Source organism: Manis pentadactyla, chromosome 3, assembly GCF_030020395.1.
Source record: "Manis pentadactyla isolate mManPen7 chromosome 3, mManPen7.hap1, whole genome shotgun sequence".
NCBI classification, from domain to species: Eukaryota; Metazoa; Chordata; class Mammalia; order Pholidota; family Manidae; genus Manis; species Manis pentadactyla.
The window spans coordinates 66,389,528-66,408,917 of NC_080021.1; the positions used below are offsets into that span (position 1 = coordinate 66,389,528).

The 19,390-nt window shown below is 35.2% G+C and overlaps 1 protein-coding gene across 3 annotated transcripts in view; it reads left to right on the forward strand.

Annotated features, from left to right (window-relative positions):
• The window catches only part of LACTB2 (lactamase beta 2), a 29,721-nt gene extending 16,070 nt beyond the window's left edge, over positions 1–13,651 (forward strand). The window contains exons 4-8 of one of the 3 annotated variants that reach the window (XM_036886264.2): positions 4,415–4,593; positions 6,567–6,715; positions 9,323–9,404; positions 10,073–10,157; positions 13,447–13,651. In XM_036886264.2, the coding sequence (XP_036742159.2) occupies positions 4,415–4,593; positions 6,567–6,715; positions 9,323–9,404; positions 10,073–10,116 (454 nt within the window). In that variant the 3' untranslated portion in view covers positions 10,117–10,157; positions 13,447–13,651. Of the gene's footprint in view, positions 1–4,414; positions 4,594–6,566; positions 6,716–9,322; positions 9,405–10,072; positions 10,799–13,446 lie in introns of those variants that run through there. The other 2 variants (XM_036886263.2, XM_036886262.2) reach the window with 2 other exon arrangements.
• Positions 13,652–19,390: the final 5,739 nt, after the last annotated feature.

Genomic DNA, 19,390 nt, shown 5'->3' on the forward strand with positions numbered 1-19,390 from the left:
TTCTTTAAATGCTCTTGTTTAAAATGTGTTAGTAGCTCATATAATTTGCTTATGACACTAAAGGAAAACATTACATTACTACTTCTCAAAAAGTATTCTTGACAATACTGAATTTCCCCCAACACACACAAGCCCTAGACAAAGTTAATGAAAGGGGTAGAGACAGGAGGTGTTGCCTGAGTCTTGTGTCTCAGAGGTTTGGGAATCACAGTACTGGTTTATCAGTTGTCACTGAATCATGGAAATCAGATCTATGCCTAAGGTAATTTGCAGATGAAGAATATTCAGCACTTGGAAGTTAACTACCACCCATCTGCCACAAACAGACCTCATATTTAAGCTTTTTATGAAAAGTATACAAACAGAAATGTGCAACATGGTGAACTGTACAAATTGAACTAATTAACTGTATGAGCAGGACTCCAACCAACATCAGTGCCCCAAAGCCTCCCACGTGCTTGCTTCCTGGCACTACTCCCACAACTCAGTTGAATACTATCTTAGATTCATGGAATGAATTGATGCCAAGGATCTCAATATTATTGAATTATGTTTAATTTTTATTTTATTGCACTCTGATTAAGTATGAGAATTTATTTGAAGATTTGGGGGAAAAAAATTACCCAAAGAATCAGAAAGCAAGCATACCTTTAAAATGACTTAGTAAATAGTCTTTTCTGAAAATATAAATTCTAATTATGTGAAAATCTGAACAAAACATTCAATTTACTGATGACCCTGGGTTCCAATTTCCATTTTTATGAAGTCAGTAAAACCCAATCATTTAAAATATTAAGACTTACTTAGTGAAAATTCCATAAACAGAAGGTTAAAACCTACTTAAGTCCCCAAGTGTCTGCTGTCGAACTAGGCTTGTCTGCTTATTTTGAAAACAAAAAACAATACAGTAGAGAAGATAACACCCAGCAAGAACCCTTGAATAAAAAAGAAAGAGGTTAGCAGGTTTTTCAGTAAGGATTTGATTTTGGATGTAACCTTCAGGAATTTTCTGCGCATCAAGTGTAATTTCTCCAAGTGTAATTTCTCGAAGAAAACTCAATGTGACAGCTTTTGTTGACTGTTTTAAATTTTCTGAGAACTATCCTCATAAAGTCTGCTCTATCACAGAAGTGGCAGAATGAGATAAATGTCTACCTGATGAATGGGAAGGTCACAACTGCAATCCTCTCATCTTTAGCAAAGCACCCCATGTCATTTCCTTTTCTACTCCTGCCTCTGTGAATTTTAACATACTTCTTATGCAAATTAAAGCATTAGCCACCCAGGTGACTGGAATTAGAATTTCTGATCCTCTACTTTAAGAAATCTTAATGCCTTTAGCCTAGAAAATACCAAAGAAAGCCATTATTGAGTTCTGGCATGGGAGGAAATAATAAAGGAGACATGGCAAGCACATTGACCAATAAGACAGCTTGCAGACTCTGAAAAGAATGGTTCTCTAAAGGAGTTTCTGTAGGTTAAAAAAATTGGGGGTTCTGTTTGCAAAGGTATTCTATGTGTATTATACTTAAGATTGTTCGTAAGGTATGATACACACCCACACCCACATATTTTTATAATTGCTGAAAATATACCTCCTGGAATTATTTTCATGTAACATTGAATACCTTCATTAACAGGTTGCAACAGGTATAATTAGGCAAAAGAGATGATTTCTAACATCTCTTTAATAGCTCACCATGGGTGCAACTATAATATAGTAATTGTTTACAATATATAAACTATACACTGGGAAACCATAAAAGCATAATAGTTCTTAATGTCAGTTCTTAATGCCTTTCAAAAATAATTGCTCCCATTATACTAGTATTTCATGTTGTTGTACCTTACATATATTAAACTTCTAGTGGATTTTTTTAAAGGCTTCACGGTTTCAATATTTAATATTAAGGATTTGATTGATTTTTTTTCCAAAGGAGAAATTCTTCTAAGTTATAGTCATTTTAGTCATCTTAAATACTGTTATTTAAGAGTTGAATTTTGTCTAATGTCTTTGCAATATCTAGTGAAATGGTCTTACTAGTTTTCTCCATAGCTTTATTATTATTTTCAGGGATCTTACAGTATTGAAACACCTTTACATTTTATTAATTAAACTTTATTTGGTCATATTATTAATTTTAAGTATGCTTTTGTATTCTATTTATTAACATTTTAGTTAAGATTTTTATAACAACACTCATTGGTGAGATTGGTGGTAGTTTTTCTTTTTTTGTAACCTTTGTCAGGTTTGGGATTCATAAGCTTTCCTTCTCTTTCTATGCTCTGGGATAGGTTAAGTAGTAGTGAAATTATCTGACCTAAATTTTTGGTAGAGTTATCCTCTGAAAATACTGAGCCTTTAGTTGCTAAGAACAATTACACATCCTTTTAGTGGAACTTCATTGGTGCTTACTAATAACATGGTCCTGTAAGTTTAGCTTAACGCAAGTGATTTTATTTCTGTGTACTTCTTGTTATGGATTCAATTTTTAATACACAATCAGACTAAAGATGTTGTGTGATCTAAGTCACTACAGTCAGATTACTTTGTTAAAAGAAGGTTCACTTATTATTATGACTTCCATAATCTAAAAACTACACTTGAAAACATATTTAGATTTTATTAGCTAAATTCATCAAGGTCTTGAGGAAAAGAGACAAACAGAATTACTTTTGATCATATGAGTTTATTGTGCAGAAACATACACGCAAATGACATAAATAATTAGCTAAAGAAGTGAAAAGTAGTTGCCTTTAGGGAGAGAAAATTCAAGAGGGTGGGAGCAGTAACTAACAAATCTTGGAAGACTGTTTGATTTCTTGCTTGACTTTCCCGTTTTAGATATTTGTTAATTTCTGACTGAAAAAATTAGCATCAACTTTTCCACTTCTGTCCATGGGCACCATCCCTATCCAATGTCACAATTTTTCTTGATTATTTTCTCTCATCTCTTTTGTTTCATTCACCAAAACGCCTATTATTTTGTTAGAACTCCTAGATTGTCCTCTAATTTTAATACTTGATTCAGCAATTCCACCTCAAGGTATTTATCCAAAGAAGTGAAATCACTATTTCAAAAGGGTATCTGCACCCTCGCGTTCACTGCAGCATTATTCACAATAGCCAAGACATGGAAACAACATAAATGTATGTCAACAGATGAATAAACAAAATGTGGTGTACAGTGCAGTATTACTCAGCCATAAAAAAGAAGGAAATCCTGCCATTTATACCGACATTGGTGGACCTTGAGGGCATTATGCTAAATGAAGTAAGTCAGAGTAAGACAAGTACTGTATGATCTCACTTTTATGTGGAATCTAAAAAACTGAATTCATAAACAGAGAACAGATTTGTGTTTGTTAGAGGCCAGAGGTACAGGCTGGGGGAAGGTGGTCAGAAGGTACAAACTTCCAGTTATCTAAGTTCTGGCAATATAATATACAGCATGGTGGCTATAGTTAGCAGTACTGTATTGTATATTTCAAAGTTTCTAAGAGTGAATCCTGAAAGTTCTAATGACAAGAAGAAAATTATAGCTGTGAGGTGATGGATGTTAATGAAACTTATTGTGGTAATCACTTCACAATATAGACATATATCAAATCATGTTGTACACCTTAAACTAGTACAGTGTTATGTGTCAAATGTATCTCAAAGAAACTGGAAAAAAAGCATAAAAAAATAAGTTGCATAAAATTTTTTTTTTAATTCAGCTGTGGAAAATAAATTGCAGACATTATGACATCTCACCCCTAAATTCTTCAGTTTGCATTTCCTAAGAAAGAGGGTGCTCAACACTTACACTACTATTATCACATGTAAGAAAATGAAGTTCTTTAGTATATAACAATATACAGTCTATATTTAAATTATTCCAGTTTTTCCTAAGCATATCTTTTATTCCTGTTTTCATTTCTTTTATTGGTTCAGGATCCAATCAAGGCTTATTTTGTCTCTTTTGCCCTTTAAGTAAGAATAGAACCTCTGCTTTCTCATTTACTTTCCATAAAGTGTGTGGGTGGGTGAGTATGTATGCAAAGAAAACTGAAAAAAAAAATTATGTTCTTAAATAATAAAAGCACTATCTTTCAATAGTGGAATAATTAGTGATTTTTACTTCAAGTTCTTTCCTTTTGTATTTTCCAAATTTGTTGTAATCAGTGTTTACTACTTATAAAATGCAGAGAAAACATGGGAAAACTATTAAATTTGCACTTCAGAGAAATCTTATTTAGTTAAAGGAGAGAATTTTCTGGTAATTTTCAGTGAGCCACAAAAGAAAAGGAACATTTTAATTTATTCACATCATTTATTTGTGTCTTATCCAAAGATAAAGATAGAGAATTGACTCCTCAAAATTTCTTCTAAGTGTTTGTAATTGTTACTATTACTTTCTTCTTTAATCAGAGTTATATACACACCTGGCCACACTGATGATCATATGGCTCTACTTTTAGAAGAGGAAAATGCTCTCTTTTCTGGAGATTGCATTCTAGGTGAAGGAACAACTGTATTTGAAGACCTCTATAATTATATGAACTCCCTAAAAAAGTTATTGAAAATCAAAGCTAATGTTATATATCCAGGTAGGTAGTTTTTAAATATTTTTTAAGTTTTTTATCTTTTTTTGTTGTTTGCTTTTTGTTTTTTCTTTTTTTAATTTTTTAAGTCTACCTAATGATTTGTGTCAAATGATGAAGAAGGCTCATTTTGGTTTTTCTGTGTGTGCTTTGTGTTCTGGCCTTGAAGCAATATACATAAGCTGCTTCTTTAAATTATACCCTTAAGTATTTTCTAGCCATCCAATTGGAAAGGTGGCCAAGAGTTATATTAATAAATTTTTAGAAAAAGATTAGGGTAATTTTTTAACATCTACACAGCCATTAACAGAACTGTTAAACAAAAGAAGTAGATTTACACTGGAACAAGAAAATGTTTTCATTCCATAAGCTATTTTCAGTTTTGCTAACTTGATACCTATTGTGGACCACATTTTAGCCATGTAATCTTCGGCAGTATTTAACCTCTGAACTTTATTGTTATAACTTCAGACATTGAGATATCAATAACTTCCATATCAACTAGAACTGTATATTTATTTTAATTCTCCAGAGAAAGAAACCTGTTATTAGTATGTCAGCTGTCACTGACATACTACACTGCACTGCTCTACAGTATAAATCTCCCCTCTCTCCTAAAAGCTTAGAAAGATACAGTACCCACCATGAGGGCCAAGAAGGAAAAAGAGACTAGGGTATTTAATTTTTTAAGTCCTTCTAACTTGGTCCTAACCAAAAAGCCATGGAAAGTTCTGTAAATACAGTGTCTTCAGTACCCTTATATTCTCTCATGAGTTTCTACTGCAGAGGGGGTAGAAACATACAGTGGAACTGGGCATTTGGGTTAATATTATACATAAAAGGAGTGGAAGCTGACAGCTATTTTTAAAAAGAAGAGAGTAGATATTTAATGCACCCACATTCAAGCAAAGCTAATGACGCTCCCTCTCAAAGGTTCTTAGAGCATTTGCTTTAGTGAATCCAGTGAATTGGTTTATTAGCACAGCAAGAGCTTATATGTAAATTTTGTTCTGTAGCCATAGCTACCTTTAAAAGCCTGCTACCCATCAGGTACCATGCAGGGATCTTGTGGTGGTGTCCTCACAAAAACCCAATGAAGTAGATAGTGGTGTCCTCATTGTACGGCTGAAGAAACAACCTCAGAGATTCAGAAAACTTTCATGGCCGCAAGCTAGTAAATCATAGTAGATATTTTAATCAAAGCCCATGCTCTTTACATGATAATAGGTTAGTCTGCTTCTAGATATTTTTTTCTCACATATTTTAAACATCCCTTTTGCAGACTTGTGTAATATACTAATTTGCCGTCTTAAACAGCAAGTAAATTTCAGTATAACTTAGTCTGGGTTGTCAACATTTCTGAATTTCTTGAAGTTCTGTGTGGTTCTTGTAAATTTTTTAGATCCTAGTCACATCTTGAAGCTACTTTTTACATTCCCCTTTTCAATCTTTTTTAAGTAAGTGGAGCACATAGTGGTTAAAAGCATAAAGTGATTAAAAGCAGGAAAGTCAGAACCCCAGCTATACTCCTTCTTAGCTGTGTAACTGTGGACAGGTTATTTACCTTCTCTGTGCCTCAGTTTCAGCTATAAAAAAGGGATTAATAATGATATTTACTTTGTGGGATTCTTGTATGAATAATATATATTAAGCATTTAGAGCAGTGCCTGGCAAATAATGAGCACTCTATAAATATTACCTAGCATTACTATTGTGGTTGATGTTTTCATTAGTATATTTTTATTAATTTTTTTAATGTACACTATAACATTGTATGTGATTTTATTTGATACAGTTGTTTGACATTGTACATAATTTTTAAATCTTATATCTGTATAGTTTTCCAAATAATTCATGTTTGTTATATATTTAGTATTTTTTTCAATGCATCATATGGATTATTTTTAAATAGAATGAATTCAGTTGGACTTAATATTTTTTATCTGTTTGAAATAATTTTTATATTCATTCTAATTTAGGACATGGCCCAGTAATCCATAATGCTGAAGCTAAAATTCTACAATACATTGCTCACAGAAATATCCGAGAACAGCAAGTTCTTACAATATTTCGTGATAATTTTGAGAAGTCATTTACAGTAATGGAGCTTGTAAAAATTATTTACAAGGTAAGTTTCACTTATCTTATTGTTATTTGTACATAGCTACAACTTTATTAGATAGTATGTTTGATAGACTGTACATATGGCAAACTTTTCATGCCACAGAACAAAATAAATGTTACTTTTTAAGTAACGTCACTTTAGTATAGATTTGAGACCAGCAATCTCAACTATTCTAGAACACAGAAGCTGAACAAAAACTGGCCCAGAGAACAAAAATAACCATTCTGAGCCATCAGTCAAACTTACATACCTCATTCTGTAGGAGAGATCACTACCAATGGCCTGGTGGTGAAGTTTTGTAATGATTTATGTATTAGTTTAGCCATCTTGATTATCTGGTGTCCAACCATGTAGCAGTTGAGAAGGGATGATCTACTAGAGACAGATAATGGCATAATAGCAGTAAGAAATAATAATGATGCCAAACAATGGAGGAAAAGGAGAATGTACATGTGAAAGAACATGAGTAGAGTGATTTAGTATATAGAAAAAGAACCACTCACCTCAGCGGTCTCTGAGCACATCACAGTGAGATAGCACTGTGTGGCAATCAATTGATATAATTCAGGTTTTCAGTAAATGTTTATTAGGTATCTTCTGTGTAGGCAGTACAACTTAGAGATTAAGAATGTAGGCTTTGGAATAAGATTACACAGGCTTAAAAGTTCCCATTACCACAACTTGTACAGCCGTCAGATACATGAAATTGTAACTAAATATGAACTTGAAAAGGTACCTGATGTTGAGTTATAATTAATGACCATAATGTCTCATAGGCCTAAGTTATCAAAAAGTCATATCATATTCAATGTGCTTTGTTTTAAAAGGGAGGGATGAATGGTTAAAATATCTGAAGATAAAAAGTGCCATTGACAAAATGATAAATATTTAAATTCTGTGAAAGAGTTCATTCCCTCATAATACTCAAGTATATCCACTCTAGACTATACACTGGTACACTGGTGGGTTTTTTCCCAATCTAAGAACAGACAACAGAGCTCTCTGGTAACTGTCACAGATAAGTCATCAAGCAACTGCCCGTGCCTAAAATATACTGATTCTGCATCGAGGTATATTCAGTGTATGTAAGTGTGAAGAATCTGGTACGTTATCAATTGGAATTAGGTATTATAAAGGGATGTATTCATTCAGGAAACATTTACTGAGTACCTTTCATCTGTCACACACTGAACTGGAGCAGAGATACAAAGATGACTACAGATCCCTGCCCTCAAAGGACTCATGACTGAGTGAAGACAGATACATTCAACACATAAAATGCTTTCTGTCATAAAAGCTCCCCTTTTTTTATCATGGTATTATGTGCTGGAAACTGTACTACTTTACGTTTACAAATGTAATTTGAGGTATTTAATTAAAATACCTTGAATTTTCACTACATGAAGATACTATTAAAACTGACTCAGAAAGTGTGAGCTAAGTAACTTCTCCAAGGGCACACAACTACCAGATACTACATACTCAAATGTGAGATGACAGGTACACAAATCTTGTTTTGTCTCTCACACCAAGCTTCCTCCAAGGCTATCCACAATATATCAGGGGATAAAGGAATGAATTCTTCCTGACGAAGATTCAGGATAATGAGGTATGTCTGCAAAAACTCAAGAAACTTAATTATTTAGTTGGTTCTTGAAGAAGTAGCATTTCCCAGACCAGAGTACAAGGGAAAGGAAGCCATTCTAGACAGAAGGAAAGATGTGTTCAAACACTACAGGACGCTAGGGGTAATAAAAGAGCATTTTGTGTGTCTGAAAACCCCCAAAGAAACTACATATGACTGGAGTACAGAATGCATATGTGGATGAGCAGGAAGGGTGTCCCAGGAAATGAGGTCAGAAAGACAGGCGTAATCAGATCATGGAAGCCATGATTGCAATGCTAAAAACTTTGGGCCTTAGCCAATAACCCAGAAATGATCACTTACAGATCTTAGGCAGGAGAGTCACAAAATGCAACGTGAAAGATCACATTGGTGGCTACAGTATACGGTATTGAAGCTTAAGGGAGAGTTTGGGGTTGGAGATTTATATTTGGGAATCACTAACGTGACATTACTGTAGCAAGTTGGTTGAGTAAAAAGGGGAGAGTCAATGTTACAACTCATTGTAAACATCAGTGTTTAAGAGAAGTTCAAGGAAAAGTATCCAAGGTGAAAACTAAATGATAAGAAAGATAACAAAGGGAAGTGGGCAGATATTATGTATTCTAATAAATAAATCATAGGGCCAACTGTCTGTAGCATCATCAAAACTATTTAGAATAGTTTTTACATTTATTCATTCATTTGTAAGAAAGTTGAGTTCCCACTATGTGCCTATATACTGAGCACTGGTTATTCAGTAGTGAACAAAACAGATACAGCTGTATGTCTTTATGGAACTTATATTCTATTTTATCTATAAGAATATGTATAAGAATCTAGTGGCCAAAAGCAAGACATGTACAAGGTGAAATTGTTTTGGTTAGTACCATATTAAAATGTATTTAAATTAAAATTTTCTTTTTGTGTTGCATTTTTCTCTAAGTGTCAAAAGGATTAACACTTTTAAAACATAAAGTTTTCTTTAACTCTCATTTTTCTTTTAGGATATTCCTGAGCATTTACATAAAATGGCTGAACATAATCTCTTGCTTCATTTGGAAAAATTAGAAAAAGAAGGAAAAATATGTAAGTATATTTCCAAATTTTAATTATTTATTACTAGCATTAAAAATTCTTTTTTACAAACAAACTAGTTCCCTTTTAGGAAAAATAACGACCAGCAGAGTCTTCCCTTGAATGTCACTGTAAATTAGAGAGATTAGCCCTAGGAAGGGTTTAGTAGCAAAGAGCCAGTGAATTGACCACAAATTGGAACCAAAAGCTGCCACAGGTATTAGAATCTCATTTAGGGTTTCCAGTCCTCACCTATCAGAATGACAATAAAAGATATGTGTTGGGAAGATAGCTTCTCTTCTCCCAAGCTACAAGACCATAAAGCATTTTAGAACAGCCAATTGTAGTTGATTTTGGAACAGCCATAAGTTTTAGCAGTACTGAAGGTAAACTGACAGATATTCAAGCAATACTTCTTTAATTGTTTACTAGTGTTACATTAATGCATCAAATTAATAACCTTTATAGAATTTAATTCTGAAGATCAAAAGGTTCAAAGCTTGAATTTTACAAAGAAGCTTCAGGAATGCTTTTATATGTACAAAAACAAATACCAACTTTATATTGAGCAACAGAAATATTTTAGGAATGAATGCTTTTTCTAGCCATGTGGTAACTTAAAATACAGTGAAATTGGTTATTTGTTCTTAAATTTTTACTCTCTAATTTTCTTTCCACAGTTGGTAACCTGGATCCTGACAAGAAATGGAAAGCCAATCTTTAGTTTCAGATTAATTGCTTTTGATGTTTTGTTTTTAGAGAATGGTATGTTTTCTTAACCATTAATTATTTACAAAGAATATAGAGTGTAGAATATTGAAAATAACCCTAGCTATACTTTTAAATAATGTCACATTTATTCTAAAATATGTTACATTTTAATCTATACTGTGGGTTATATAAGTTTTAATCTGCAATACAGGTGTATCTAGCCTAGGTCTAAAAATTCAGAATCGTTTATCAACTTTCAATAGATGATTAAGTCAAATGGTTATTTTAAAAACTATAAAATTTATGTAACTTAAACTGGATATTATTCTTAGAGATTAGTTTTCTCTTACCAGTAACCATACTACTTTCTCTGTTTCAGTTAACAGCTCAGATTTCTATATGATCCTTCCTTTTTCAAAACTCTGACGTAATAGTAGATAACAGCTTTGTTTTCATGTTTCTGTCAATTATATCACAGTTTTGTATTAGTTCTACAGTTTTCTATCATATATTTCCTTTTTTTTCTTTTTGGTGCCAAAATCCAGGATCAACATGTATACTTTCTATAAATGGTATCCCACAGATGAGTCATGCACATCAACTTCTGGTACTTGAAAAATAACTAAATTCCAAATTGAAGGCATTATATAATAAATAATTATTTCTATGATTTTAATAAATATTTCTTATAATAATTGTTTAATGTGTAAACTGTTAAAGAATATTATTATTACTGTAATTATAATAAATAATTATTTCCATTAGGACAATCAATTTCCAGGCTTAGGTTTTTTGTGTTTTTTTTGTAACAGGGGAATTATTTTTTTTTTTTTTGGTATCATTCATATACAATTACATGAACAACATTATGGTTAGTAGACTCCCCCCATTAGTCACTGTCCATCAGCATAGTGAGATGCTACAGAAACACTACTTGTCTTCTCTGTGTTATACTGCCTTCCCCATGCCCCCCCCAGGTAATCATAATGCCCCTTTTTCCCCTTATCCCTCCCTTCCCACCCATGCTCCCCAGTCCCTTTCCCTTTGGTGACTGTTAATCCATTCTTGGGTTCTGTGACTCTGCTGCTGTTTTGTTCCTTCAGTTTTTTCTTTGTTCTTATACTCCACAGATGAGTGAAATCATCTGATACTTCTCCTTCTCCATCTGGCTTATTTCACTGAGCATAATGCCCTCTAGCTCCATCCATGTTGTTGCAAATGGTAGGATTTGTTTTCTTCTTTTGGCTGAATAATATTCCATTGTGTATATGTACCACATCTTCTTTATACATTCATCTACTGATGGACACTTAGGTTGCTTCCATTTCTTGGATATTGTAAATAGTGCTGCAATAAACATAGGGATGCATATGTCTTTTTGAAACTGGGATCCTGCATTCTTAGGGTAAATTCATAGGAGTGGAATTCCTGGGTCAAAAGGTATTTCTATTTTGAGTTTTTTGAGGAACCTCCATACTGCTTTGCACAATGGTTGGACCAGTTTACATTCCCACTGGCAGTGTAGGAGGGTTCCCCTTTCTCTGCAACCTCGCCAGCATTTATTGTTCTTAGTCTTTTTTGATGCTGGCCATCCTTACTGGTATGAGGTGATACCTCACTGTGGTTTTAATTTGCATTTCCCTGATGATTAGTAATGTGGAGCATCTTTTCATGTGTCTGTTGGCCATCTGAATTTCTTCTTTGGAGAATTGTCTGTTCATATCCTCCACCCATTTTTTAATCGGGTCATTTGCTTTTTGGTTGTTGAGGCTTGTGAGTTCTTTCTATATTTTGGATGTTAACCCTTGTCAGATATGTTGTTTAAAAATATATTCTTCCATACTGTTGGATGCCTTTTGTTCTGCTGATGGGTGTCCTTTGCTGTACAGAAGCTTTTTAGTTTGATGTAGTCCCATTTGTTCATTTTTGCTTTTGTTTCCCTTGCCTGAGGAGATGCGTTCAGGAAAAAGTTGCTCATGTTTCTATTAAAGAGATTTTTGCCTATGTTTTCTTCTAAGAGTTTTATAGTTTCATGACATATTCAGGTCTTTGATTCATTTCAAGTTTACTGTTGTGTATGGGGTTAGACAGTGATCCAGTTTCATTCTCTTGCATGTAGCTGTCCAGTTTTGCCAACACCAGCTGTTGAAGAGGCTGTCATTTCCCTATTGTACATCCATGGCTCCTTTATTGTATATTAACTGACCATATATGCTTGGGTTTATATCTGGGCTCTCTGGTCTGTTCCATTGGTCTATGGGTCTGTTCTTGTGCCAGTACCAAAGTGTCTTGATTACTGTGGCTTTGTAGTAGAGCTTGAAGTCGGGGAGCCAGATTGCCACACTTAAAATAGTTTTTTTAATTTGCAATGCTACTGAAGACAAAGTTTAAAACTGTTTTTAAACTAACACATGATACTGAGTTTTAAGAAATGTAAGTTTTAAAAACAAGTTTCTTTAGGATGAATCATGAAGTAGAAAACTAAAAGATCTTGGCATAAAATTTTTTGTTTATTTTTCCTCCACTCCCACTCCATAATTTTAGCATTTGAAAATTATATGTGGAATTAAAAATTGAGAAACATCATTTGAATGAATATTAATTTTGTGGCACTGTGGCCAAGGAAGAAAAGCACAACAATAGTAGTCTAAGAATGAAAATTAGGTTTTGGAAAATCTTTTTCAAAAAGCTATAGGAATTTTTTAGTTAACATTGCGATTTTCATATAATATCCCCAAACAAAAGGATTATAAAATTAACCTGCTAAGACATTCATGTGGACAAGGTCTGTTTCCTGATATATCCCAGGGGTAGAGCAATGCTCGTTACCTAGGAAGCACACAGTAAATACCTACTAAATATACTGCTCGGTATCACAATCACTATCTTTTCAATAAGTATTAAAACTAAAACTCAGAATTGCCTTCCTGATTCCTTATTATCTTTCTCAAAATAATAATACCTTCATGTATCCATAAAAAGCTTGCTTTTTTCTGTATGTTACTTTTTTTTTTTTTAGCAAAGCACAGGTACACTTCAATTCAGAAAAGGTTATTTCCAGAAGTCTGACAGTAAGCCCAAACAAAATTTTCTTTGAAAGGCTCCACAGTCTATCTCCTTTGCTGCTATGCTACCCACTAGTCTAGTAAATGTCTGGTACACAGTAGATTCTAAACAAATATTTGTTAAATGAATGGGTAAAATAATATTTTGGTAGTTTGATCCTTGTACGTTCACAACAGATTATTTGGTCCATAACATCTCTAATGTGCTGAATGAGTAGAATGAAAAGGAACTATGGTAAAGAAACTCCTATGGAAAAAACTCTCTCTCTCTTCCCCAGGAAAACCCTGTCAGAGCCCTACACTTCCCCCTACAATGAAACAAGACTCCCACTTCTGCCATCTCCTGAACTCGAAACCCATTTCCTCCCACTACAAGTAACTGGATGCTAACTCCCATGGCAGGGGGCAAAAGGATGTGGGAATACTACTTCTTCCAGGCCCCCAAAACAAACACAGGTCAATAAAGGTTTCCAAGGATTTTTACTGTTGAAGAAATCTTTTTCAAAGCAATACTTAAGTTGCTGGTATAGGGGAAAAGGATATCTGGGACTCTAGGTTAACCATTTAACCCTAAATCTATAGAATTCTGAAGGCATCAAATGCGAAAATAGTGTAATGAGCATGTTATTCAAATCATAGTGCTTTTATTTTATTTTATTTATTTATTCACTGAGGCAAAGAGAAAAATGGATGAACACAATGAGAATTTCAACATATAGAAAACCTAAGAGAGCCAAGCAGAAGTCACAGAGCTAAACAACACTGAATTGAAAATACAGTAAGAGGGGTTCAACTGCAGACTAGATGAGACAGAAGAAAGGATCAGTGGAGCTGAAAAACAAAGCAATGGAACATACCAGAGAAACAAAAAGAAAAAAGAATGAAAAGGTGGAGTAACTTAAGGGACCTTTAGTCAACATCAAGTGGAATAACATTCCCAGAAGGAGAAAAAAGAAAAAGGCAGAAAGTTATGTACAGATACAACAGTTGAAAACTTCATGAAATTGGGGAAGGAAAAAAACAGTGAGGTCCAAGAAGCTAAGAGAGTTCCAAATAACATGAATTCAAATTTATAAGAGCCGCACCAAGGTATGTTATATTTAAAACATCACAAGTTAAAAACAAAGAATCTGAAAAGCAAAAAGACAAAAACAAATTGTTACCTGCAGAGGAAAGCCTGTTAAGTCTAACAGCAGATTTTGTAGCAGAAACTTTGCAAGCCAGAAGCAAGTGGCATGATATATTCAAATGGCTGAAAGGAAAAAACTTCCAGCCAAGAATACCCTTATCTGGCAATGATATCATTCACATATGAAGGAGAAAGAGTTATCTAGACAAGAAAACTTTAAAGGAGTTCATCACCAGCCTTATAAGAAATAATAGAGACTTACATAAGCTGAAAAAGAAAGGTGTTAATTAGTAACAAGGAAAAATAAGAAAGTATTAATTCTCACTGGCAAAGGTAAATATATAGTAAACATAGTGCATTAATCAGTTACAGAGCTAATAAGATAAAAGAAAAAACTAGTAAGAAATAAATATAATTAAAATAACCAGTTAATGGATACACAAAACAAAAAGATGTAAAAAGTGACATCAAAAACATAAAACTTGGGGAAGGAGTAAAAAGTGTAGTTTTGGAATATGTCCAAATTTAAGTAATCATCAACTTAAAATACATTGTAATAAACATAGGAGAATACATGTGAACTTCAAGGTTATCACAAAGCAAAAACTTAAAGTATGCAAAAGAAAATGAGAAAGAAATCTAAGCATAACACTGAAAGCATAACAAGCTCAACAAAGACAGTAAGCAAACCATAAGAGAAAAGAGAGCAAGTGAAGAAGAAAGTAACAGAGAGGAGCAAAAAAAGTGAGAAAACAATTAACAAAATGGGAACAATTACATTCCTACCAATAATAACTTTAAATTCAAATGGAATAAATTATCCAATCAAAAAATATAGAGTGGCTGAAAGGACAAAAACAAAAAAACCGAGAGGAGGAGCCAAGATGGCAGCATGAGTAGGGCAGCGGAAATCTCCTCACAAAACCATATACATTTTTGAAAATACAACAAATACAACTATTCCTAAAAGAGAGACCAGTAGATACAATACAACAGCCAGGCCACATCTACATCTGCGAGAATTCAGCATAGCACAAAAGGGGTAACATACAAGCCACAGCCCGGGAGGACCCGAGCACTCCCCAGACCGCATCTGCCCAGCAGGAGAAATGCAGTTGGAGCGGAGAGGGAGTGGAAGCCCAGGACAGCTAATCAACTGGCTCTAGTAATCCACACCAGAAGCGCAGACACACATTGCATGATGTGCTGGATATTAGAGAAAAGGAAAAGCAAAATCTGCAAGCAGGTCCCCACAACCGGCTCCTCTGGGACAAAAGAAAAGCAAGTGCTTTTTTGAAAGTCTTAAAGGGACAAGGGCCTCACAGCTGGAAGGAAGCATCCCAGCACACTCAGCCCAGCAGGCTGAGAATCCTGAGGAAATTCACGCACCCCAGCCCCCTGGGTGGGAACGCAGCCGTGAAGCCCCTCACAGTGATAAGCAACCTGCCAGTCATGCCCCCAGCCACTGCGGCCCCCGACACAGCGGCCCAGTAGCTGCAGACTGGACACACACGCCCACTGCAGCAGTGGAGTTGCCAGGGAGCGGCCACGTCCCCCACCCTGCAGCACCACCCAGAATCTCCTCCCGGAGCACAGCCGCCCAGGCCAGACTCAAAGGCCGCCGCCAGCGTACAGCTGCCCAGTGCAGGCAGAGGAAAACGGGACAAGGAGCGAAGGGGCACCGCTCTTGCAGGAGAGCACACCTGGCGCGCCTGCCACTCCCCACAGGGCTCTGGGCTATCCTGATGGTGACCCTGCCCACAGCAGCTTAGGGAATTAATCTGGACACTGCTCCAGGAGTGCAGTTAACCGACATAGGCAGCGGAGAAGGGAAGGTGACCAGCAAACAGGAAAGGACTTTCTTCTCCCAGCTGACACAAGCGCTACCTGCCTACAGCTACCAGTATTGCCATGAAAAGGTAGAAGAATTTGGTTCAGTCCAGAATTATCCAGACAACCCCCGAGAGAGGGCCTGGGGAGATAGATGTAACCAATCTTCCTGAAAAAGAACACAAAATAAAGGTCATAACCATGCTGATAGACCTGCAGAGAAATATGCAAGAGCTAAAGGAGCAAGTAGGGAGGGAGAATACAGAAATAAAACAATCTCTAGAAGGACTTAAGAGCAGACCGGATGAGGTGCAAGAGGCCGTTAATGGAATAGAAATCAGAAAACAAGAATAGAGAGAAGCTGAGGCAGAGAGAGAAAAAAGGATCTCCAGGAATGAAAGAACATTAAGAGAACTGTGTGACCAATCCAAATGGAACAATATTCACATTATAAGAGCACCAGAAGAAGAAGAGAGAGAAAAATGGATAGAAAGTATCTTTGAAAAAATAATTCCTGAAAAATTCCCCAAACTGGGGGAGGAAATAGTCTCTCAGACCACAGAAGCCAACAGAACTCCCAACACAAGAGACTCAAGGAGGACAACACCAAGACATATAATAATTAAAATGGCAAAGATCAAAAACAACAACAGAGTATTAAAATCAGCCAAAGAGAGAGAAAAGGTCACCTACAAAGGAAAACCCATCAGGCTATCATCAGACGTCTCAACAGAAACCTTAAAGGCCAGAAGAGAATAGCATGATATATTTAATGCAATGGAACAGAAGGGCCTTGAACCAAGAATTCTGTATGCAGCACGATTATCATTTAAATATGAAGGAAGGATTAAACAATTCCCAGAAAAGCAAAAGTTGAGGGAATGTGCCTCCCACAAACCACCTCTACAGGGTATTTTAAAGGGACTGCTCTAGATGGAAGTACTCCTAAGACTAAATAGATGTCAACAGAGAAAATAAAATCACACCAAAGAAAGCAGACCAACCAAATACTAAGTAAAGGCAAAAAATAAATTCAATGACTCACAAAAGCAGTCAAATGAAACACAAAAGAGTACAGAATAAAATGCCTAACATATAAAGAATGGAGGAGAAGGAATAAGAATGGAGAGAAATAAAGAATCATCAGAACTGTGTTTATAATAGCTTAGTAAGAGAGTGAAGTTAGATGGTTAGATAGTAAAGAAGCTACCCTTGAACCTTTGGTAACCACAAATCTAAAGCCTGCAATGGCAATAAGTACATATCTTTCAATAATCACCCTAAATGTAAATGGACTGAATGCACCAATCAAAAGACATAGAGTGACAGAATGGATAAAAAAACAAGACCCATCTATATGCTGCTTACAAGAGACTCACCTCAAACCCAAAGACATACAGACTAAAAGTAAAGGGGTGGAAAAGATATTTCATGCAAACAATAGGGAGAAAACAGCAGGTGTTGCAGTACTTGTATCAGACAAAATAGACTTCAAAACAAAGAAAGTAACAAGAGATAAAGAAGGACATTACATAATGGTAAAGGGGTCAGTCCAACAAGAGGATATAACCATTGTAAATATATATGCACCCAATATAGGAGCACCAACATATGTGAAACAAATACTAACAGAATTAAAGGAGGACATACAATGCAATGCATTTGTTCTAGGACACTTCAACACACCACTCACTCCAAAGGACAGATACACCAGACAGAAAATAAGTAAGGACACAGAGGCACACTAGAACAGATGGACCTAACAGACATCTACAGAACTCTACACCCAAAAGCAGCAGACTGCACATTCTTCTCAAGTGCACATGGAACAATCTCCAGAATAGAGCACATACTAGGCCACAAAAACATCCAAAGTAATTCCAAAGATTGAAATTCTACCAACTTCTCAGAACACAAAGGTATAAAACTAGAAATAAATTATACAAAACAAAAAGGCGGACAAACACATGGAGGTGTAACAACATGCTCCTACATATTCAATGGCTCAATGAGCAAATTAAAATAGAGATCAAGCAATGTATGGAGACAAATGACAACAGCACAGAGCCCCAACTTCTGTGGGACACAGCAAAGGCAGTCCTAAGAGGAAAGTATATAGCAATCCAGACCTATTTAAAGAAGTAAGAACAATCCCAAATGAACAGTCTAAAGTCACAATTATTGAAACTGGAAAAGGAAGAACAAATGAGGCCCAAAGTCAGCAGAAGGAGGGACATAATTAAGATCAGAGAAGAAATAAATAAAATTGAGAAGAATAAATAGTCAGTGAAACCAAGAGCTGGTTTTTTGAGACAATAAACAAAATAGAGAAGCCCCTAGCCAGACTTATTAAGAGAAAAAGAGAATCTACACACATCAACAGAATCAGAAATGAAAAAGGAAAAATCACGACAGACCCCACAGAAATACAAAGCATTATTAAAGAATACTATGAGAATCTATATGCTAACAAGCTGGAAAACCTATAAGAAATAGACCACTTCCTAGAAAAATACAACCTTCCAAGATGGACCAAGGAAGAAAAGGAAAATCTAAATAGACCAATTACCAGCAATGAAATTGAATTGGTAATTAAAAACTACTCAAGAACCAAGGCCATAAGGATTCACTGCTGAATTTTATCACACATATAGAGAAGACATAATACCCATTCTCCTTAAAGTTTTCCAAAAAATAGAAGAAGAGGGAATACTTCAAAACTCATTCTATGAAGCCAGCATCACTCTAACACCAAAACCAGGCAAAGACCCCACCAAAAAAGAAAATTACAAACCAATATCCTTGATGAACACAGATACAAAAATACTCAAAATATTAGCAAACCAAATTCAAAAAACTTCAATAGGATCATACACCATGATCAAGTGGGATTCATCTCAGAGATGCAAGGATGGTACAACATTAAAAAATCCATCAACATCATCCATCACATCAACAAAAAGGACAAAAACCACATGATCATTTCCATGGATGCTGAAAAGGCATTCAACAAAATTCAACATTCATTCATGATAAAAACTCTCAACAAAATGGGTATACAGGGCAAGTACCTCAACATAACAAAGGCCATATATGATAAACCCTCAGCTAACATCATACTGAACAGCGAGAAGCTGAAAGCTGTTTCTCTGAGATCGGGAACAACACAGGGATGCCCGCTCTCCCCACTGTTATTTAACATAGTACTGGAGGTCCTAGCCTCGGCAATTAGACAAAACAAAGAAATACAAGGAATCCAGACT